The sequence below is a fragment of the Vipera ursinii genome (genome assembly GCF_947247035.1).
Source record: "Vipera ursinii genome assembly, chromosome: 4".
Classification (NCBI taxonomy): Eukaryota; Metazoa; Chordata; class Lepidosauria; order Squamata; family Viperidae; genus Vipera; species Vipera ursinii.
The window spans coordinates 115,075,101-115,098,958 of NC_139514.1; the positions used below are offsets into that span (position 1 = coordinate 115,075,101).

The window sequence follows — 23,858 nt, forward strand, 5'->3', positions numbered from 1 at the left end:
AAATAAATTCTTGACTTTTTCTTTGTTTTTCTTTTTTTTAAAAAAAAAGTTACTATTTTAGTGGCGGCAAAAACTAAAAGGAAAAAAAAAGATAATCAATGGCTTGATATAGTTTGAAATCTGCCAACCCTAGGAGATGACCAGCTGAAATTGAAAGCTCGTCATCAGTCATCCTTTGCACCCGCAAGAGATATAAGTCCAGACCTTGAATTTTGTTGATTCTTATTTATCACCAGTTTGTTGATTCTTATTTATCACCAGTTTGTCTTAATAGTTAGTAGTTCAGATTCTTGTTTAGAGGTAGCAAGGATGGGATAAACATGGACTCATTTGAACAACCCTGGTGTCCAATTCCTTGCACCTGACACCAGCCAGCAATAAAATTCTCATTCCATTTTAAGGAAATGGAAGAAATTATACTATGTATTTAATATAGAATTTTTTTCTTTTTTTATATGTACTGTACAATTTGATTACAACATAAAAACGAAGAACATTATCTTTCTGCCTGCCTCACACCCATCCATCCATCCATCCATCCATCCATCCATCCATCCACAACCTAAGCATTCCATTGTGCTTATACAAATGTCATTCAAAGAAAATGTTACTTATATGCTTTTATAAGAATCCAGTGAAGAACAACATATAGGAAAGTGTGTGCAAGAGAAAGTGAGCAAAAGTACAATTACTAAAAACTGTAATAATGGAGGGTGACAGGAGGAACACCACAGTGTTTTCCCATGAAACCAGATCAAAGCTTTTACTATAAGACACCAACACATTTTATAGCCCACAATGCTAAAAGAACCACAAATGCATTAAGACCATTGTGGGCCCTAAGCACATTTATTTTTGGACTAATATCTCCTTAGGGTTATAAAAATATTCCCTAGATCTATAGGCCTCAAGAAGTTACAGAGAGTAGCATAATAAAGTAGTAACGGTAACTTAAATATATTTAATTTTCAGGATATAGGATTTTGGTTTTTCTGTCACTTTTCCATTTTTTGATTTAGCCTAATGTATTTCCACCGGCCCTAGACACTTTGCCTATTATGCCTAAGTGAAAATGTGATCATTAAGAGAAGTGTGTCAAAATATTAGGGCAATTTGAGAGTTCATACATGAGGAGGGTGTTATCCAAGTAGGCTGATGGGCGCCGATGTGAACGAATGAATACGCTTGATAAAAGAACAAGGACTTTCCAGGTGTCAGTTCAAGTGTAATTTTTTTTTTTGTTATTAAACATGGGTTGCGACAGAAGCTTCTACAAGGACTTGCACACAACCATGAAGGATGGATGGATTTTGTCTGCCGTTCAGTTAGCTCCATCAACTCACTCAAGACACATTTTGAACAGATTATGTACTGTAAAACTTGGGAGACCATACATTTAACAAGAGATTTTGCTCTGGAGGCTTTGCTTCCCACACTCTGTATGGAAAAGGGGTGGGGAAAAAAAAGAGAGAGGACAAAACTCATAGAGTTTGACAGCTACGGAGGCAACACTTGCCATTTACATTATAAGCCCAAATATTTTTTTTTTTTGCAACACAACTATATATTAATTTAATAAAATACACAATATAGCTCTTATACACTCAACAATTTGGCTCAAATGCACTGAATCTGCAATAAATCAAGAAAAAATATGTCATTTGATGTAAACACATAGAATCTTCTTACATTTGCACATTTAAATGATTTGGGTGAAGGTCTGGAATCTCCGCACTCGAGCTAGTTAGTGTCCATAAATGAATTATAATAGGTGTTAATAATGTAAATTTGTCTCCTCTATTATTTCCCGTGTAAAGGCAATTAAAGCGGCCTTCTCGTATTGTGCCTCAGGTATAAAGCATAGTTACCTCAATTCTTGCTAGACAGGCCTTCCTTTTCTTATCTTATCGCATTAATTCATTTATGCATGTGCAGGACAAACATAGACTCGGTCATTTTACATTTAACTTTAATATGATATGAGCCGTGTTACTACTGATCAGGATAATTTTGCTGAATGAAGTTATGGAATGCATTTGGAGGGGTTTCCATATATATATATATATTTTCCTTTTCATTTCTTTCTTTCTTTCTTTCTCTTTTAAGGATGTAGCAGATGCCTTTATACAGAAATGCTTATCAGAAATGAATGTTAATGCTTTGTGTACTTGGTTGTCTGACTACAAGAACATTTGTTTGTATGTTTCTCAGATTTCTGATGTGGGATTTTCCCCCAGAAATCTCTAATGACTGTTGTAAACTTATCACACAACTATTCCACCCTGATTTTTATGGGGTCTACAGGTAAACAGTGAAGTCAACATTAACGATCGGTCCTAAAAGATCTGATTCCATTCATCTTACTCCTTTCTCTTCGATTGTCAAAGTGGTCCCAATCTATCTTTCTCTCTTTCTTTCTTTCTTTCTTTCTTTCTTTCTTTCTTTCTTTCTTTCTTTCTTTCTTTCTTTCTTTCTTTCTTTCTCTCTCTCCTTCCCTTCCTCCCTCCCTCCCTCCCTTCCTTCCTTCCTCCCTTTTTCTTTTTTTTTCTTTCTTTTTCTTAAAAAAAACATACACCATATTGTTCTAATGGAAGTTTGGTAAAAAAAAAAAAAAGCCAGTGTTATCTGAAAAAAAAGAAAAGAAAAGAAAACAAGAAGAAAAAGCAGTGAAACAAACAAACTGGAGGGCACTTCAGATGTTCCCTAAAAGCCTTAAAGCAGCATTGGTCTTTTGTTCATCCCTGTATAATTTTTTTTAGAACCAGGGGAGATTTTTTTTTTATCTTTTTTTTCTTTTTCTTTTTTTTTTTAAATATATAACTCAGCAGAAGAAGCAAATCAATGCCGGAGTGTCTTTTTTTTTGTTTGTTTTGTTTTTCGTTTTTTCGTTTGTGTTTTGCTTCATTTTCTCACAGCCACGGGGTCATTTGCCCGACAGTCCTGCAAAAGCTTGTCAATCTCCCGCACCACTTCCTCCGCATCTACGGACTCTCTCCCCAGTTCCCTGTTTGAACGGTCTATCTGTTCCAAGACAGAGTCCATATCAGCGGAGTCTCGGCTGACTCGGGAATGCACCTCGGCAAAGACCCTGGCCATTTGATCAGACGCCATGTAGGCAGCGTCCCTGGACTGTTTACTAGGCGACAGGTACTGACTGTTGGGTTCAGCCAAGGCCCCCGTTTTGACTTCGCAACCATCCAGGGGTCCTTTCGTCGACGGCTCAACGCCGGTCTTGGTTGGGCTGCTTGAGGCTGAGGGGACCTCCTGGAGGAGAGGGCTCAGGGCACGTTTGGCTTTGAGATAAGGTTTCACGTTGGCAATGAGAATGGTGTGCTCTCGCTTGTCCTTCCCGAAGGTACAAAAGGTCTTTTTCCCCGTGGGGTTCACAGTTTCGTAAGTCTCGGTCTCCACGTTAGCGTCCACCGTGGGCACAAAGAGATTCGTTCGGTAGTCGGCGTTGTCTGCTTGGTTGGAGGCAGGGAACTGGGGCATCCAACATCTGTCAGAATGGCCAAGCACTCGGCATTCGTCGGTGCAGTTAATGCACTCCTCTTGTTCTGCAAAGCAAATGAGAGACAACAAGGCTTTTAAAGTCATTCATCGGCTGCCTGGATCTGGTCCCAGTCTGCTTGTTCTATGTACAGGGTTTCTGGGTGCAAACAGAAATTATAGTCAAAACTTTTCAGAAAGGTGTCAGAAAGGTTGAGGGGCTTGGTGTATTGGAGCTACTATCAAAGCACAATGGTGGTTGTATCACTCAATGGCTGTATCACTTGGATAAACACTTGGTTTATTGGAGCTACAATCAAAGCACAACAGTGGTTGTATCACTCAGTGGTTGTATCACTTCAATAAATGCTTGGTTTATTGAAACTACCATCAAAGCACAATGGTGGTTGTGTCACTCCATTAAACGCTTGGTTTATTGGAGCTAATATCAAAGCACAATGGTGGTTGTGTCACTCAGTTGTCATATCACTTCGATATATGCTTGGTACTACCTCTGGTTATGCATCATGGTGTGACAGACGCAGGAAGACAGGGGTCTGTCTTCCATGTTTGATTTCACCCGGCTGGGGACCCTAAAAAGGGTCTAAAATTGCCACAGAGAGGTGACAAAGAAGGAAGGGACCCTCATCAATTGCAGAATGGTGGCAGCCCTTCTACTTAATCCGAGGAAGCCCTCCAAACCAGCGGGGGAAGACTGGCTGCATTCGTGTGGCCAGTTAGAAGCTGCTGACAACCGAAGATAAGCACTAACTATCAATTTTTGAGCAATGTGGATGGAACTGGGTGACACTTTATCCTCTTTTTATGACCTTAATACTACTCTCCAGGGAAAAAAGAATGCCCAAAACAAAGAATCCTCCCCAATGAGAGAGGGAGGGGAAGTTTTTGCCCCATTCCCTCAGGAAAAGAAAAGTGAAAAAAATAATTGCTTTGGGGAAAATAGAGAAAACTACAAGATCAATTTGGAATTAATACAGACATATAGCTTTGAAATTTGGGGACTAAAAGTACTTTTGAGACTTTTTTTTAGAAAAGATATTTGAAAGTCTGTAATATAGGCTTGGATTTAGAAAGCTGGAAGATGGTGTCAACTATATTTATGGCAAATCACACTTAAAGGAAACTTGGCTTGAAGCCTGGACTTAGATAAGGCTCTTTGTTGTTCCTGGAAACTTTCACTTTTGCAGACTGCAGCTGCTCTTTATTTGCTCTTGGCTCTTTATTTGCATTGGAAAACCTATTGGACCATAAAGATTACATACAAAAACAAAATGGGTGTTCCATACTTAGCCACAAATGGTAAAAAAAAAAAAACCACCATCTTTAACACTTGTCTCTGAAGCCCCCAGCTTGATATTCCAATAAGATGTTCATGAGTCTCAGAAAGAAATTATTTTTATGTTGAAATCAATCCAAGAGACAATTATTTTATTTCATGATGAGACTAAAAATAATGCAAATGAGATAAAAGAACAATTTTCTAACCTAAATGTACAAATCCAGACAATGACTACAAAGAAGGAACTAGTAAACCAGAAAACAGAAGGAAAATTAAAAGAAACAGATCCAAAGATGGAGGACTTAAAGGAAGGAATTAACAGACAGATACAATCAAAGGGAAAATTAGAAAATGCAGTGATAACACCGGAAATGGAAAAGATATTTTACTTGTCAAGATCTCAGAACATATTTGAGGATAAGGAAGAAGAGCTGATTGAACGGATGATAAAGCTGTTAGGAGAAATGCTGAATATTGACAAATAAGAAATGAAAAGAAAAACTGAAGAAGAAAGAAAGAGGCTGTTTAATGAATATAAATGGGTTGAGCATTCTTCCAAAAATCAAATTCTCTTCCTCATTCCAAATACTATACACAAAAACAGAGAAAGAACTACTTGATGATTTAAATGTACTGACTTGGAAAGTTATTTGGCAAAGGAAGAAAGCTAGAGTAAGACTGAAGAAAATAGAGGTTCTGACCTATTAGATGGGATAATATACTATTAAACAGATGTTTGAATATGGTTAAGAAAATAGATAACTGTTAGAAATAAAAGTATTATTATAATTAGAAGGATAGGATTTGTAACTAGAATATTATACGTTGTTATGAGATGGGAAATATGAAAATTCTAAAAGGGTTTGAATAAAGGAAGTTTTTGGTTACCCAAATATAATTTAGCATGAGAAAATTATAAGCAATAGAGATATTTTGAACATTGATGGGAAATCATTTTTTTTTAAAAAAACAGGAAAAACAGGATATTGATTGAACAAATGGATTTTAAGTGCAAATGCAATTGAGATGTGTTCTGGCTAGAAAAGATATTATAAACGGACACTATTGAAATTATGTATACCAGAAAAAATGTGATGAAGATGTCTATATTTAATTGTATATGCATTAACAGTAACAAGAATTCTATTTGCCCAGTGTGGAAAAATGCAAACCACCAGAAGAAGAGAGGACCAAGGAAGCACTGGATGGTGTAGTACTGGAACTAGATTGAGAAGGTTAGTATGTCTCAACATCTTTTTTACATCGTGGTGACCAAAACTGGAATACTGCATCCAGTTTTGGTCATCATGATGTAAAAAAGATGTTGAGACCCTAGACAGAGTACAGAGAAGAGCAACAAAGATGATCAGGGGACTGGAGGCTAAAACATATAAGGAATGGTTGCTGGAATTGGGGATGTCTAGTTTAATGAAGAGAAGGACGAGGGGGGACATGATAGCAGTCTTCCAATATCTCAGGGGCTGCCCCAAAGAAGAGGGAGTCAAACTATTCTCCAAAGCACCCAAAGGCAGGACAAGAAGCAACGGATGGACACTAATCAAGGAGAGAAGCAACCTGGAACTAAGGAGAAACTTCCTGACAGTTAGAACAATTAACCAGTGGAACAACCTGCCTCCAGAAGCTGTGAATGCTCCAGCACTGGAAGTTTTTAAGAAGAGACTGGACAGCCATTTGTCTGAAATGGTATAGGGTTTCCAGCATGAGGTTGGAGTACATGACCTCCAAGGTCCCTTCTAACATTTTTTATTATTATTATTATTATTATTATTATTATTATTATTATTATTATTATTATTATTATTATTATTATTACCATCATCATCATCATCTGCCTCAGAGATCTTTCAGTCTCTGATCAGAGAATATAACCTGAAAAAACAATGAAGATTAGCCAAGAGACTCCAAAGATTTATCTTTCCTCAGAAGATCCAATAACCAAACAGTGGCTTATTCTACAGAAGTAAGAATGGTTTGCACAAATTACACAAGCTGAATTTCATCCAGAAGATCCCTGTTAAATTGGGATTGTTTTGCTGGATGACAGTCATATAATAATCAGAGTTTACTTTGTGCCGATAATAACACAGGAAAGGATTTTTCTGCCACTGTGCATTAAATGTGAGCTTGTCAAAAGAGGCATTTATTGCTGTTTTCAACAAAAAAAATAGATTGTGTAACTAGTTTTTCTACTCTTTGGGAACTGGAGGGTTGGTGCAAAAAAAAATATATGTGAAGATTGATTTGCACAATTCACACCATTAAGAAGAATGTCCTACGTGTACATTTTCTTTGAACCTATCCTATTTCCAGGCAGTCTGCTTATTTCTTCTCAAAATAATGACAAGAACAGTTAATGAAGTACTTCTCTTCAAAGTTCATCATATTCACACAATGAAGGGAATACCTATCATTGTAAGTAGTAACCTGTTTAAGAGAAGTCATGAAGAACATTCTCTAAATGATCATTATAACAATCTCATCTTAGAAACGGGGCCAGCCCATTCCAGGAACTGTGTGCAGATTTTGACTTCAAAGGCAGGACTTTAGATTGCATCATAAGAACTAATTACAACCTGATGGAACTAAGTCACAGCAGGTGGCTACGCCAAGATGATCTCCCCAAAAGCTGTGTCATGCTTAGGAGACCACCAGAGAATCCAGGACATGTAGGTTAGGTAAAATAACCCTCATTGTAAGAATCATCATTATCCCAGAAGACCCCAGGGCTCTCCAACCATGGCAACTTTACGAGTTGTGGGTGTCAACTCCCAGAATTCCTCAGCCAACTTGTAGACTTCCAATTCCTCTGAGAGTTGAAGTCTACAAGTCTACCAATTGCAAAGCTACCAAAGTTGGAGACTCCTGAACTCTACTCTTCCCTTGGAAGCTACATTGATGTATGATCAAGTTACTACACTCTGAGTTTGATCCAAGGAATGCATGATCCCACGGCTTTCTGCCTGCAATTTGAGAATTTCTAGGCCTTGCTTTGTAGAGACTGTCATTTACAGAATCCACAGAGTAGAGAGCCTTCTCAGTCTAGAACAGGAGTAGGCAACCTTGGCTCTGTTATGACTTGTGGACTTCAACTCCCAGAATTCCTGAGTCAGCCACGCTGAGGAGAAAGGGAGAGATTTTCATGCTGAGCCATGCTGGCTCAGGAATTATGGGAGTTGAAGTCCACGAATCATAACAGAGCCAAGGTTGCCTGCCCCTGGCCTAGGTCTAGGCCGCTTTATGACTCGTGGACTTCAACTCCCAGAATTCCTGCGCCAGCCACACTGAGGAGAAAGGGAGATATTTTCATGCTGAGCCATGCTGGCTCAGGAATTCTGGGAGTTGAAGTCCACAAGTCATAACAGAGCCAAGGTTGCCTACCCCTGGTCTAGAAGAACATTGGTTTACCTCGACCTTCTTGAGTTCCCAAAAATCTTATCATCTTTCAGTGTGCCTTCAGGACTTGAGACATCCTTGTATTTATCCCTGTAAGATAATGTCAACTGTATACATGTCAGTTGATTGCCAGTACTGCCTGAAGCATTTTAGATATGACTTTAATCCAACAGCTGTATTTAATATAATCTGTATGCCATCCAGAACCTACTATGAGTAGAACAGCCTATAAGATTAGTATGTAAGTAAATACATGTGTAAATGATTTTTTTCTTCTTCTTCAGGAGACATAAACATATTCCGTTTCAATAATCAAGAGATTTTAATATAGTTGCATGTTACTCAGTGTACTGTAAAACCTGACTGTAAACTATTGATTTCTCAGTTTCATTTCCACAAGCCTTTTTTGGTTCCCTTTATTGGACATACTGTGTAACCTGGGAACTGGATTTACTGAAAATCAGTAAGGCGCAACATGAAAAGACATTTCATTAAGTATTAGAATATGTGAAAGCATATTTTTTTTTGTGGTGAGGGAGGGAGAGAGGAGAGATTCAAAAGAGTCCAACTTCAATTAACTGAAGACCTATTTATTTTCAATAGGAACTTTAAGCCCATGTGGACTCAAGCCTATGTTCCCTTCTAACAAATGGTTTTTCAAAGTGCTAGCAATATTGATTGTACCATGTTCTCTCTCTAAATGTGCAGGATGTTTATATCTTGCATTCTGTTTATTCTGATATTTGTCTGTTGGTTTTTTTATTCAGTCTTTCTGCTCGCGGGATGTTCATATACTTGGTACTGAAACAGCCTTTTAAGGATTTATAAAGGTATAAAATGCAGGCCCCCTTCATGGATTACTGCCTTGTCATGGCGAAGGGGCTTGCGTAATTCAATGAAGCTATGAGCTATGACGGACAGGTCATAGCAAAGAGTTCTGACAAAATGTGATCCACTGGAGAAGGAAATAGCAAACCACTCCAATATCTTTGCCATGAAAACCCCATGGACAGTACCAAAAGGCAAAAAGATATGACTCTGGAAGATGAGCCCCTCAGGTCAAAAGGTGTCCAATATGCTACTGGGGAAGAGCAGAGGGCTAGTACTAGTAGCTCCAGAAAGAATGAAGTGACTGGGTCAAAGCCGAATGGACGCTCAGCTGTGGATGTGTCTGGTGGTGAAAGGAAAGTCCGATGCTGTAAAGATTTTTTCTCCATAGGAACCTGGAATGTAAGATCTATGAATCAAGGCAAGCTGGACGTGGTCAAACAAGAGATGACAAGACGAACATCAACATCTTAGGAATCAGCGAACTAAAATGGACAGGAATGGGTGAATTTAATTCAGATGACCATCAGGTATACTACTGCGGGCAAGAATCCCTCAGAAGAAATGGAGTAGCCTTCATAGTCAATAAAAGAGTAGGAAAAGCAATACTGGGATACAATCCCCAAAATGACAGAATGATCTCAGTTTGAATCCAAGGCAAACCATTCAAATATCACAGTAGTCCAAGTCTATGCCCCAACCACTGGTGCTGAAGAGGATGAAATTGACCGGTTCTATGAAGCCCTACAGCACCTTATAGAACTAACACCCAAAAATGATGTCCTTATCATCATGGGGGATTGGAATGCTAAAGTAGGAAGCCAAAAGATAACTGGAATAGCAGGCAAGTTTGGCCTTGGAGTACAAAATGAAGCAGGGCACAAGCTGATAGAATTTTATCAAGAGAATATGATGGTCATAGCAAACACACTTTTCCAACAACCCAAGAGACAGCTCTACACATGGACATCACCAGATGGTCAACACAGAAATCAGATTGACTATGTGCTCTGCAGCCAAAGATGGAGAAGCTCTATACAGTCATTAAAAACAAATCAGGAGCTGACTGTGGCTCAGACCATGAGCTTCTCATTGCAAAATTTAGGCTTAAACTGAAGAAAGTAGGGAAAAACACTAGGCCACTCGGGTATGAACTAAATCATATCCCTGATGAATATACAGTAGAGGTGACAAATAGATTTAAGGAATTAGATCTGATAGACAGAGTGCCTGAAGAACTATGGACAGAGGTTCGCAACATTGTACAAGAAATAGCAACTAAAACCATCCCAATGAAAAAGAAATGCAAGAAAACAAAATGGCTGTCTGAGGAAGCTTTGCAAATAGCTGAGGAAAGGCAACTGAGAAAAAAAGATACACCCAATTGAATGCAGAATTCCAGAGAATAGCTAGAAGAGATAAGAATGTCTTCTTAAATGAACAGTGCAAAGAAATAGAAAAAAAACAATAGAATAGGGAGGACCAGAGATCTCTTCAAGAAAATTGGAGAGACGAAGGGAACGTTTCATGCAAAAATGGGCATGATAAAGAACGTTTCATGCAAAATCTCTGGGCCAGGTGTCCAGGTGACTGACCCAGATTGGGTCCTGCAAAATTTATTGGCTGCCTAGCTTGTGTCCAACAACTTTGGGCCACTTACAACATAAAACAAACTATATTCTTTCCAGGATTTACAGAATGCTTGGGGCCTCTTTGCCTAGGCTATGTTTCTTACATAGGGTGAAAGGAAAGGCTGTTTCTTTTCCAAAGGGAAGTAACTTTCCCCTTGAGCAACACCCCCCCCCCCCCGCTCTGCACTTCTTCACCATTTCTTCCCTGCTTTCTTTCCTTATGCCTTTGCGCTGAAAATAGAGCTGAAGTATTGATTATCATACCTTACAAGCTGCTTACCACAAATATTAGCCTCGCGGGTTGATTTGCGGCAAGCTGGGAGATCAGGGAAGAACATAAAAAAGGTAGTTTTATATGAACAGTGTTTTGGGTTGGTTTTTTTTTTTTTACCCTTAAAAGAAGAAACTCTCTGCTCCAGAGCCAATTAGCACTGCCCAGGGCTAAATTAGCATTTTGGAGAAATTGGCATCCATCGGAGAGGCAGAAATAAATATGTAAGTGTCCCCACGGCTCTCGTTGTGTTGCAAATCTGGGTCGGAAGAGTGACACGCTCTGTTGGTCTTTATCAGAAGCCAAGCTTACCTGTCTTCCAGGTGGAAATAAACCCCTGAGCAGTTCAAGTGTGTACGAGGAAGAGCAACAGCCTGGAGGCTTTTTTCTCTGTCTCTGGAGACAACGTGGTAAACAGCCAGAAATGCTGCGTGCACGTTAGGGAGAACCTTTCCGAATATAGATCAGAGAAATGAGCCACCAAGAAGAAAAAGCAAAAAGAAAGCCAGTAACCCAGGATGGAGTGCAGCTGGTAAATCGGAGCCACAAAAGGCAAAGCAGAGAAGGATAATAAATAGAGAGGCTTTATATATTGTAAGATACAGTGCCGCTAACGATAGGAGAAAAGACTTTGGGAAAAGTGCAAAGAAAAGCAACTGAGATGATTAAGGGCCTGGAGACAAAAAAAAATTATGAAGAACAGTTGCAGGAATTGGGTATGGCCAGTCTAGAGAAAAGAAGGACTAGTGGGGTGAGATGACAACAGTGTCCCAGTATATTTTTTTTGGGGGGGTGTGCTATAAAGAAGAGGGGATCTTGCCTTGGTGGAGCAGTGGGCTAATGCCTCCTTAAGTAACACCAGCTGCCTGCAATTAATGCAGGTTCGAGTCCCACCAGGCTCAAGGTTGAGTCAGCCTTCCATCCTTCCGAGGTAGGTAAAATGAGGACCCAGATTGTTGGGGGCAATTAAGCTGACTTTGTAATAATGCCGCTTGGGGTGTGTGTGAAAGCCCTAATAAGCAGGCATATACATAGAATGAAGGCTACTGCTAAGCTTGTAAGCCGCCCTGAGTCTTCAGAGAAGGGCGGGATATAAATGGAATTAAAATAAAAATAAAAATAAATCTCCTTATTTTTTCCAAAGCACCGAAAGGCAGGACAAGAAGCAAGATCTTCTTGAGAAGAATATTTCTTTTTTTTTTTCAGGGTTGAACTGTGGGGTCCTTGGTGCTCTCTGAGCTTGGTGGTTTTCTTGCTGATGTTTTGTTAATCTAAGTAGGTAATGCTGATGATGTTACCTAGTTTAGTAATGAAATGTCTTCAAGAAAACCACCAGAACTGACTGACAGCACCAAGGACTCCTCATCATCCAGAATTTGAGGGACTGCCACAAAGAATAGGGGGGGGGTGGTCAACGTCTTCTCCAAAGCACCAGAAGGGAAGACAAGAAACAATGGATGGGAACTAATCAAGGAGAGAAGCAACCTGGAATTAAGGAGAAACTTCCTGACAGTGAGGACAATTAACCAGTGGAACTCCTTGCCTCCAGAAATCGTGGGCACTCCATCACTGGAGGTTTTTAAGAAGAGGCTGGACGGTCACTTGTCTGAAATGGTATAGGTTCTCCTGCTCGAGCAGGGGGGGCTGGACTAGAAGACCTCCAAGGTCCCTTCCAGCTCTATTCTGATTGAAATGACCATCTTTTCTGGCCTGTGGAATATTGGAAAAAAATATAATGGGCTTGGGTGGGCAAAGATGTCCTCAATTTTGCAATTTCCACATTGGGCAAATGATGCATTTGGCATTTCAACAGCGAGATGGTCAATGAACATAACTTTGGCATGATACACATTCTCTGCATGTTCACTTCTATTCCTTGTGTGCAATGTTCAGACAACACAGCTGATTCTAGCCAAAACATGATCAATACAGCTTTCTGCCTTTTTTAAAACCTGTCTTTGACCTTATTTGCACCTTTTTCCCTCTGGGTTTAAAAGAGCCATCAAAAGAAGTAGAAGAAGAACACCCATAGTTCCATTTTCACTGATCTGCTAGCACTTCCTGAATCACTCCAGTCGACTTTCAGTGGGAGATCTTATGGAAATAGAAAATGATTACACCTCAGGAAGATAACAAAAGGTTTAAAATCAACCACACTGATGGCCATTTGTCTTGCTAAGTTTATTAGAAAGATGGAAAACAAAGCAGTAGGCAAAACAGCTGCTAACATATTGGGAAAGTTGACTCTTTCTCCATTTAAATCTGTGTTTTTCCAACTTGGCAACTTTAAGATGTGTGGACCTCAACTCCTCTCTTGCTGGGGGATTCTGAGAGGTGCAGTCCGCACATCTTAAGTTGCCAAGTTTGAAACACACTTATCTAAATTCTCCATATCTGTCTGTACCTTCTCCAGTTGCAAGATTTCCTATCCTTTTACAAAGGAATGAAAACAGAAATTCAGCATTGATATATCAGACCGAGTGAACATGTAAAATAATACGGTCCTCCACAATCCCCAAAGCATTTTGGAAAGGGCCCCAAGGACTTAACTAGCCTTCAAAGACACTTTCCCATCAAAAGTGATTGTACGCAGCTATGGACATGACATGAAGGAAACTGGAATCCAGTTTCAGAAAATGGATGAATCCAAGGAACCAACTGATTAGAACAACTAAGATGATCCAAGGTCTGGAGACTAAAACATAGGAAGAATGGCTGCAGGACTTGGGTTTGGCTAGTCTAAAGAAAAGAAGAAATGGGGGCAACATGATTGTAGTAGTCCAATATTTGAGGGGCTGCCACAAAGAAGATGGCGTCAAGCTATTCTCAAAAGATCCTGAGGGCAAGAGAAGAAACAATGGTTGGAAACTGACCAAAGAGAGAAGCAACCTGGAATTAAGGAGAAACTTCCTAACAGGGAGGACAATTAACCAGTGGAATAGCTTGCCTTCAGATACTTTGGGGAAAAAAGTGCATAGAAGAGCAACTGAGATGATTAAGGGCCTGTGAGACTAAAACATAAGCTTAACCCTACCCTAGCCCTAACCCTAAGAACTGCTGCAGGAACTGTATACGGCTAGTCTAGAGAAAAGAAGGACTAAGGGGTAACATGATAGCAATGTTCCAATATTTGAGGGGCTGCTATAAAGAAGAGGGGATCACCTTATTTTCCAAAGCACCAGAAGGCAAGACAAGAAACAACAGAAGGAAACTAATCAAGGAGAGAAGCAACCTGAAACTAAGGGGGGAAAAATCCTAAACATTTCCTTGATTGTAAGAACAATCAAAGCAGTGGAATGGCTTGCCTTGTGGGTGCTTCATCACAGGAGGTTTTTAAGAAGAGACTGGACAGTCACTTGTCTGGAATGGTATAAGGTTTGCTGCTTGAGCCGGGGGTTGGACTAGAAGATCTTCAAGGTCCCTTCCAGTTCTATTCTGTACGTATGTAGTTATTATGAGTTGTGTGCTCAAATAGCTGCTTTTGAATCCAAACCCTTGTGACATGAAGGATGCATAAATGTCTATCACTTAAATAATTATTTAAAAGAAAGGAAAAGAAAGTTGGTATTCATGTGAAATAAACATATTTTAAAAGTCAAGGTTCATTTCCCCCAATTCACTCATTCATTAAAATGAACTACATCTCTCTTTTGAATTTGCTGTAGTTTACAATTTCATTTTATAATTCATATTACCCTTACTACATTTCCTTGACATTTATATGCTCTTAAGAGCTTAATGTGATTTTTGGAGTTTTTAAAATGATATATTGTACTCCATTACTTACAATTAATTACTGTTGCACTGGAAAAAAAATGTAATTTATGTGATCCTTGTAAATTCCTTGTTCATGCTTTTACTTGTATTTTATTTTATTTTATTGCATCTTCTTTTGTTCTTTTTCCTTCATTGTTCATATATTAAAAAGTTTAATAAAATATCATTCTATTCTATTCTATTCTATTCTATTCTATTCTATTCTATTCTATTCTATTCTATTCTCATCCTGTCTTCAAACATCAGTTAAATTATCTTTAAATGTTCACACAACCTTCCTATTATATTATTATGGATCTTGACATAATGTATGTTCACATTTATCCTAACATTTTAAATTTATACCCTTTAATTGCAGGCATTTATTCCTCATTGGTAGTTGCAGTTCAAGTACACGAAGGAAAAAAGGGATTCTCACCAACCACTTTTCTTTCTTAAATGCTTTTACTCGCTCTGTATTAGATTTCTTCTTTTCACATAGAAGGTTAGATTCAGGTGTTTAACTTTAGTTCCATTGTTATCGTAAATATGCCACTTTTGACTATCTCTCATGAGCCTTGAACTTTGTATGTGTCAGGTTTTTGAACTGTTCAGTGGAATCTAAACTTACCCACCGTTGATAGGGCTCGCAACTTGGGCGTCCTCCTGGATTCACGGCTCAGTTTGGAAGATCATATAGGAACCATGACCAGGGGGGCTTTTGCCCAGGTTCGCCTGGTGTGCCAGTTGCAGCCCTATTTGGACTGAGATGCCCTACGCACAGTCACCCATGCGCTCGTGACCTCCCGGCTAGACTACTGCAATGCTCTTTACATGGGGCTGCCCTTGAGGACCACACAGAGGCTTAAGCTGGTGCAGAATGCAGCTGCGCATGTTGTGATGGGAGTTTCCCGATACTCCCATGTAACACCTCTTCTCCGCGAGCTGCATTGGCTTCCAGTTGCCCTCCGGGTGAGATTCAAGGTGCTGGTGATGACCTAAGGTAAAGGTAAAGGTTCCCCCGCACATGCGTGCTAGTCGTTTCCGACTCTAGGGGCCGGTGCTCATCTCCGTTTCATAGCCGAAGAGCCAGCGCTTGTCCGAGGACATCTCCGTGGTCATGTGGCCGGCATGACTAGACGCCAAAGGCGCACGGAACGCTGTTACCTTCCCACCGTAGTGGTCCCTATTTTTCTTGCATTTTTACGTGCTTTCGAACTGCTAGGTGGGCAGAAGCTGGGACGAGTAACAGGCGCTCACTCTGCTACGCGGCACTCGGGATTCGACCCGCCAAACTGCCGACCTTCCGATCGACAAGTTCAGCGTCCTAACCCACTGAGCCACCGCGTCCCTGGTGATGACCTATAAAGCCCTAAATGGCATGGGCCTGGATTATCTGAGGGAGCACCTGCTGCCAGCATCAATTTCCCATCCTCCTGTGCGCTCCCACAGGGAGGGTCTCCTCAGGGTACCGCCAGTCAAGGATTGTCGGCTGGCGATCCCCAGGGGGAGGGCGTTCTCTGTGGGCGCGCCTGCCCTATGGAATCAACTGCCAACGGAACTCCGGACTGCCCCCGGGACCTGAAAACCTGGCTCTTTGAGCTATCTGGTCTGGACGGAGGGGTTTTAATGTTTTAATGTTTTTAAATTGAGATTTTAATTCTTGGGGCCATATTTAATTTAATTTAATTTTAACTTAATTTTATACTGTATTGTTTTTAAATTTTGCCCTGTAAACCGCCCTGAGTCCTTCAGGAATAGGGCGGTATACAAATTGAAATAATAATAATAATAGTAATAATAATAATAGTAATAATAATAATAATAATAATAATAATAATAATAATAATAATAATAATAATAATAATAATAATAATAGGGACAGAAATATTTTGAGAGAGAAAGGTAGAAATTTAAGATTGAATGGATGTCTTGGCTGCAGTTTGGCAAGATATAAGGTTATATTTTGAACTGGTGTTTCTTCATTTCAAACATCTCCAGTTGGACATTTCTCCTGTGGAAGAAATGGGCTGATGTGTCCATGAAAAACTTTGAATTCTCATTTGAATGCTGCGGGATCCACAGCTTAAACAATGTATTTGTGAACCAGAAACAATCATTGCAGTTCCATGAATAATCAACATTTTCTTTTGGTCCAAGGTGATGGCTGATATCTCCTATTCTGACAACTTCAGCAGTTGCAGCAGCTATAGAAAATCTCTTACAATCAATATTAAAAATGCATTAAAAAAGAGCCTTATTTTCCAGAAGCAGACTGTGGACTGAAAGCACTCATTACTATATTTATAACTTTAATAGAAGTTAAAATGATGGGTGTTCTGACATGCCCTAAGGGCAATTGATATATCAAGGGTTCAAAATTGTGAACCCACAGAATAATAAGAGTTGGAAGGGACTTTGAGGGCCTTGTAGTCCAACCTCCACCACACACACACACACACACACACACACACACACACACACACACACACAGAGGCAAGAACCCTAAACCATTCCAGACCATTCCAGGCTGTATGATCTCTTCTTAAAAACCTCCAATGATGGAGTACCAACAACTTCTGAAGACAAGCCATTCTACCGATTGTTCTCACAGTCAGGAAATTCCTCCTTAGCTCCAGGTCGCTTGTCTCCTTGATTAGTTTCCATCTGTTGCTCCTTGTCCTGCCTTCAGGTGCTTTGGAGAATAACTTGACCCCCCCTCATTTCTGCAGCTACATCTGATTTCCCTTGTAGCTACAGAAGTCTTGAGACTGGATAAGGTTAATTTTGGTGTGTTGTGAATGGGTGGATTTAATGGTATACTTGCTTCCCAAACCTTTCTATCTCCCACAAGCCATGGCGCACTCACTTTTGCTGTGCAGATCTCAGACAATTGCTGAAATTGCCCAGTGGGTATAAGTTGGTGTAAGTACTCCTCTGCTGTGTTTTTTTTTTTCTTTTATAAGAACAATCAACCGAAATGTTTTATCTGCAGCGGAATTTATCTTCATCTTTAATTACGATTGATCTTGACATAAATAAGCAAATTGAGTTCTCTCTCTGCTGAAACTCTGTTTATTAAACTCAAAGGTCTGGAATCTGCATATTTACATTGGCCTAGGTTATTTTCGTTTTTTCAGTTACAGAAAGCAATTAGGAGGCTTAGATTAGAAAACTGATTAGCAATGAATCTAGAATATGACGGCTTATTTTAAAAAAAAAATTTGCTGAAGAGGAGAGCAATTAAATTGTGCAAAGCTTTCAGTTTTAGTTAGTACTGGCATGAGATACGTTGGTAAATGAGCTGAGAAATGCCCCAAACCCCACATTAATGTAGAAAAGTCCAACGTGTTGCTTTCCAAAACAATCTGCATGATATTGAAAAGTGTTTTTTCCTGTCTATTATATATTCTATTATGCGTTTCTACTGCCTATGGCAAGTGTTTTTTTTTCCTCTTGCACCTGTTTCATGTTGTTGTTGTTAGTTGTGAAGTCGTGTCCGACCCATCGCGACCCTATGGACAATATTCCTCCAGGTCTTCCTGTCCTCTACCATCTTCTGGAGTCCATTTAAGCTCACACCTACTGCTTCAGTGACTCCATCCAGCCACCCCATTCTCTGTCGTCCCCTTCTTCTCTTGCCCTCAATCTTTCCCAGCATTAGGCTCTTCTCCAGTGAGTCCTTCCTTCTCATTAGGTGGCCAAAGGATTTGAGTTCTAGTTTCAGGATCTGGCCTTCTAAAGAGCAGTCAGGGTTGATCTCCTCTAGGACTGACCGGTTTGATCGCCTTGCAGTCCAAGGGACTCGCAGGAGTCTTCTCCAGCACCAGAGTTCAAAGGCCTCAATTCTTTGGCGCTCGGCCTTTCTTATGGTCCAGCTTTCACTGCCATACATTGTTTCATAAGGACTCCTAAAGCAGCTGCCTTACCTTGCCTTTGAACGTTACCTTTAATGACCCCAAACTGCTCCCTACTTCTACAGCAGCCATCATCAACTAGGATTTCACCCAAAAAGACTAAAAACAAATAAATAAATCAGGGAATGGTGACGTTGAGCAGAGCGCACCTTTCAGTGACAGCCGCCAGCAGCTTCTGAAGCCATGACACAAATCTGGAAAATGACTGAGCTATTATAAACAGAAAGAAGTTTGTCTACTTCTGGCACTTTTTATTTTTTATTTATTTTTATTTATTTTAATTCCATTTATATCCCGTGCTTCTCCGAAGACTCAGGGCGGCTTACAAGCTTAGCAGTAGCCTTCATTCTATGTATATGCCTGCTTATTAGGGCTTTCACACAACCCCCAAGCGGCATTATTACTAAGTCAGCTTTTGAAGGATCCTTCACAGCCATGCTGGTCGCATGGACACTACCATGACTTCAGGAGAAAGTGAAGCCAATCTTACTTTTTGGGATAATGCTTTGTAAGGCGTTCGTGCAGGTCTTAAACTTTTATCGACAACAATCCCTGAAACAAAAGAGTTGCTTTGGTAGAAATGATAGGAGATTTGTTTTGTTCTGATACACTTACTATCCTTGGGAAAGGACAAGACAGGAATTTGAAAGAAGAAGAAAAAATAATGTTTGAGGGCAGATAATAACAGAATCATCGAAATAACGGGATAAAAGAATTGGAAGGGATCTTGGAGGTCTTCAAGTCCAACCCCCTGCTCAGACAGGAAGTCCTATATCATTTCAAACAAATGTTTGTCCAGTCTCTTCTTAATGAGTGAGCAGGCATATATACTGTAAAAGGTTTGATAGTGTCTTCATGTTCACTAGTTCAAATTCAATAAACCAGTGGAACAGCTTGCCACCTGAAATGGTGGGTGCTCCATTACTGGAGGTTTTTAAGAAAAGACTGGACAGTCACCTGTCTGAGATATTATAGGTTCTCCTGCTTGAGCAGGGGGCTGGACTAGAAGACCTCCAAAGTCCCTTTCAGCTCTATTCTATTCTATTCTATTCTATTCTATTCTATTCTATTCTATTCTATTCTATTCTATTCTATTCTATTCTATTCTATTCTATTCTATTCTATTCTATTCTTCTATTCTGTCTGTTCTGTTCTGTTCTGTTCTGTTCCGTTCCGTTCTGCTCTATTCTCAATAAAGATTCTATTCTATTCTATTCTATTCTATTCTATTCTATTCTATTCTATTCTATTCTATTCTATTCTATTCTATTCTATTCTATTCTATTCTATTCTATTCTACTCTACTCTACTCTATTCTATTCTAAAATCAAATATTTATTGTGGTCATAGACCAGCATGATGTGATCGTGATGATGATGACGATGTTATCCATTCAGCCATGTCCAACTCTTGGTGTGTCAGAACTGCCATCGTTCACTTGAGCTTCACATTCACTAGTCTACCATGAACTATGGGGGAAGGAGGAAGAGAGTCAGTCAGCAGGGCGAAAGGCTAACTATTCATCATACGTTCCAGAGACACCATCTCAAGGTCCATCTCAAGGTCAAAACACTGGCAATGGAATGTAACAGCTCATCAACCAGCCTGCTGTTGAAGGGACAGTTCCCAAAACAATTCATTCAAAAGGAATTGGGGGGGGGGATGGAGTGGATGGGGAAAATTAATCGGGAAAGTTTGGCGTGCAAACTTCAGTTCTGGCTTTGCTATACTGTAATCCACTTGGCCTTTAGTAAAGTAAGCCTTTCACAACAAATGGAGTCAAGAGTCATTCTTACTTAAGGGACCAGGTTGGGGCAGGACTGACATGATGACTCTATGGGCCAGGTCTCTCCACATCTCCCAGGGGGAGATCTTTCTCTGTGGGCGCCCCAGAATTATGGAACCAGCTACCAGTTGAGCTCCGGACGGCGCCCGATCTCCGCTCCTTCCGCCGCGACCTAAAAACATACTTGTTCGAACAAGCCGGCCTGGCCTGAAGGGGGATTGGGGGGGTTATTATTATTTTATTGGGTTTTTTTTATTATGTATTAATTGTTCTTTTAACGGGCATGTATTTAATTACTTTTAACTTTTGTAATTTTGTATTTTATTCTTGCCCTGTACACCGCCTGAGTCCTTCGGGAGAAGGGCGGTATAGAAATATTAATAAATTAAATTAAATCTTCCGATCTTGCACTACATCTTTGAGTTGTTCTATGCTCAGACTGGTATCAGTTTTCATGGTACCAGCATAACTCCATTCTTCCTTTAGCCCAAATTATCCCCCCTTTTTTTCTGTATCTTTCTGCCACTTCTCCCTACATTTGTGGATGAGAATTATAATTCATTAGCTCTTGACATTCTGTACAAACACTTTTCCCGGAAAGAGCTTGAGGGAAATATGGCATACATTATTTGGTAGACTTAATTCTGCTCCATCAGAGCTGAAATGGCAGTGCAAAAGTTGAGCTCATATGGAAAAAGAGCAGAGACTTTTTTTTTACAGTTCTTCCATTAAGGAACCTCTGCATATAAAACGTACTTTTAATCGATGCATCAACTCAAAATTAACCCTTTGTGATCAAAATTTTGCAAACAATTCTTTCAGATGGGTGCATGTTTTTTTTCTCCCCCCAACCTCTCAAGCTGTCTAGAAAGAGTGCAGAGAAGAGCAACAAAAATGGTCAGGGGACTGGAGGCTAAAATCTATGAAGAATGGTTGCAAGAAATGAGTATGTTTAGTTTAATGAAAGGGCTAGGGTGTTCCATTATCTAAGAGGTTGCCACCAAGAAGAGGGGGTCAACCTATTCTCCAAAGCACCTGAAGGCAGAACAAGAAAAACAAAATGCATGAAAAATAATCAAGGAGAGAAGCAACCTAGAACTAAGGAGAAATTTCCTAGGAGTCAGAACATTTAATCATTCTTCTCCAGAGCTGTGACTGCTCCAACACTGGAGGCTTTTAAGAAGAGACTGGCTCACATCCTATTTGACTGCTGCCTGTATAAGAGGGTGAGAGACAGGTATCTTGGTCTATATACCAAATGAATGACCCATTGGAATCCCCATATGAAAACAACTTACCTTATGTCCAGCCAGAACTTGAAAATAACATTTAACGCAGCAGAGTACTTAAACAAAATGATTCCGTTGAGATCTGCATATGTGGGACTGATTGGGGTAGATTGCAAGGGCGACTCCAAAATATAATTTTATCATATTTTTATCTATATCTTAAATCCCTGTACACTATTACAATTTCATTTCAGACTGTATTTTATTCCCATTTCATTTTAAATCGTATTTTATTCTAATTCCATTTTAAATTGTATTTTATCAAATTTTAGCAACAATTTGTAGCTGGAATTTTGCACTTTGATATGGCCCAAGGACTAATCAATAAAGACTTATTATTATTAAGAAGAGACAGGACAACCATTTGTTTGAAATTGTATCAGGTTTCCTGCTTGAGAAGAGGCTGGACTAGAAGACCTCCAAGGCCCCTTCCAACTCTGTTATTCTGTTATTCATTCGCTCACACTACTTGTAGTAGTGCTTTCAGGAAGTAACAGGAATGAAAAAAAAAGAAAGGTCTCTTTCAAATAAGCAATTAAAGAAAGAAAAAAAAATGAGTAATTACTTAGAGAATAGATGCTAGGCACCCAAAGTTGTTCATATTTAGAGCTCCTACATAATTCATCAACGAAGTGTCAAAGTTAGCATTTAACATACTAAGGCAGAAATCCATCAAAAAGTAGAAAAAAGGGTTTTTTTTTTTACCAGAAAATTTTCCTTCCTTACAGCGGGCTGGTCCACAAATCCCAACCATGGGTCTTTGGCCTCTCCCTTGCTGTTCTGGAGAAAAATTGGATCTGTGAGTTAAAAGAAGGAACATGCTATTTGACCCAGCCCAACCACCCTTTTGTAGCTATTTTTTTAATTATTGTTTATTAAAACAAACAAACAAAAAAAAAAACATTTACAACAGTAATTCTTAAATAAAACCTCATAAACGTAAGCCATGCTTGTTATGCCACATGGATCTTGAACGGTCTGAAATCTGGAAACAGTTTACAAATTTGATGTCTTTGAAGTGCTCATTTGTTTTATTTATTTATTAAATCCACTTGTCTGGCCATCTTGCCACCCAGGAGACACTGGGTGGCTTCCAACATTAAAAGGAAGCCATAAATATATGTATAAATATATAACACGGGGTGTGTGTGTGTTCTGACTTGGCCCTCTTATGAATTGTGGACTTGCCTGGCTGAGGAATTCTGGGAGTTGAAGTCCACAAGTCATAAAAGGGCCAAGTTTGAAGACCCCTGATAACGTAAATTCAACCTCTGTCACTCAAAAGTCCTTAGCTTCCCTTACTATACTTCACCAAGCTTTGACTTTGGCTGTGCAAAATAAAAGTTCCACTATGTTTTGAAACTTTCTGATAAATGAATGGGCTTTTTTATTTCTTTGTTTCCAAATTTCAAAGCAAGACATGCCTTCATTTCATGTCAGAACAAAATTTGCAAACCCATTACAATTTTTAATTTGAAGATCTCTCCGTACGTGTTTCAGCATAAAATATGGTGGATATTTCACCAGGCTCATTACCAGCAAGGAACAGATCAAAAGAAACACATGGAGTTCTATTTGACTCCATCTCCTCTCCTCATCTCAGCCCCACCTGCTAAAAAAAAAAATTATAATCTCCACTTGAAGCTTGCATACTCTGCCTGGAACACATTCTAACAGCTGTTCTTCATCATGTTGATTAATCCAAATTTGACAGTCCCGCTGGATTTATGATAATGCCGAAGCAAACAAATAAGTTTGAATGGAGGATATCTTACTCTCCACTGATTGATTTGCAGCTAAGTTCTTAATGTGGACAGGAGTGAAACTCTTACACAAACCCATTTTGTTCAACATCTATTAACTGAAATACCAAATGAAATATTTGAAAGTGTCCTAGAAGGACGTTGTAGCCATTTGGAATATTACTGGCTGTACTACACCATGTATTCTTCAGATATGATTTACTGATTATAGCACGTTTGAATCCTATAGTGCAAAGAGTCATAAATTATAGCTCATAAAGCATAAGCCCAAATCAAAAGGCCTATGGTCTAGAGAAGATCTATACTGTCATTGGACAGTAAAATTAGGACTTTATATGAAGGTATTTTTAACAGAGTCAGGTTAATCCTCTGCCTTGTAATTCAAAATGCCAAACTTATTCTCTGTTCATTATG

The 23,858-nt window shown here is 39.4% G+C and overlaps 1 protein-coding gene and 1 long non-coding RNA gene across 2 annotated transcripts in view; both read right to left on the reverse strand.

The window, feature by feature from the left end:
• Positions 1 to 23,858, reverse strand: part of LOC310640192 — a 659,926-nt gene that overhangs the window by 615,840 nt on the left and 20,228 nt on the right. The window lies entirely within an intron of this gene.
• On the reverse strand, positions 1,669 to 22,459 carry LOC310640186 (protocadherin-17-like). Its single transcript, XM_083362360.1, has 2 exons — positions 22,387 to 22,459; positions 1,669 to 3,557 (listed from the first exon to the last, which is right to left on the reverse strand). Exons 1-2 carry the CDS (start codon positions 22,433 to 22,435, stop codon positions 2,902 to 2,904), a joined length of 705 nt encoding a protein of 234 aa, XP_083218486.1. The 5' UTR covers positions 22,436 to 22,459; the 3' UTR covers positions 1,669 to 2,901.

Excerpts from the sequence above, each read along its gene's own strand:
- LOC310640186 (XM_083362360.1), bottom strand. The coding sequence starts at position 22,435 with ATGGTTGGGATTTGTGGACCAGCCCGCTGTAAGGAAGGAAAATTTTCT. Across the intron at positions 3,558-22,386 it reads TAAGGAAGGAAAATTTTCTG|AACAAGAGGAGTGCATTAAC; the intron begins GTAAAAAAAAAA and ends TTTGCTTTGCAG.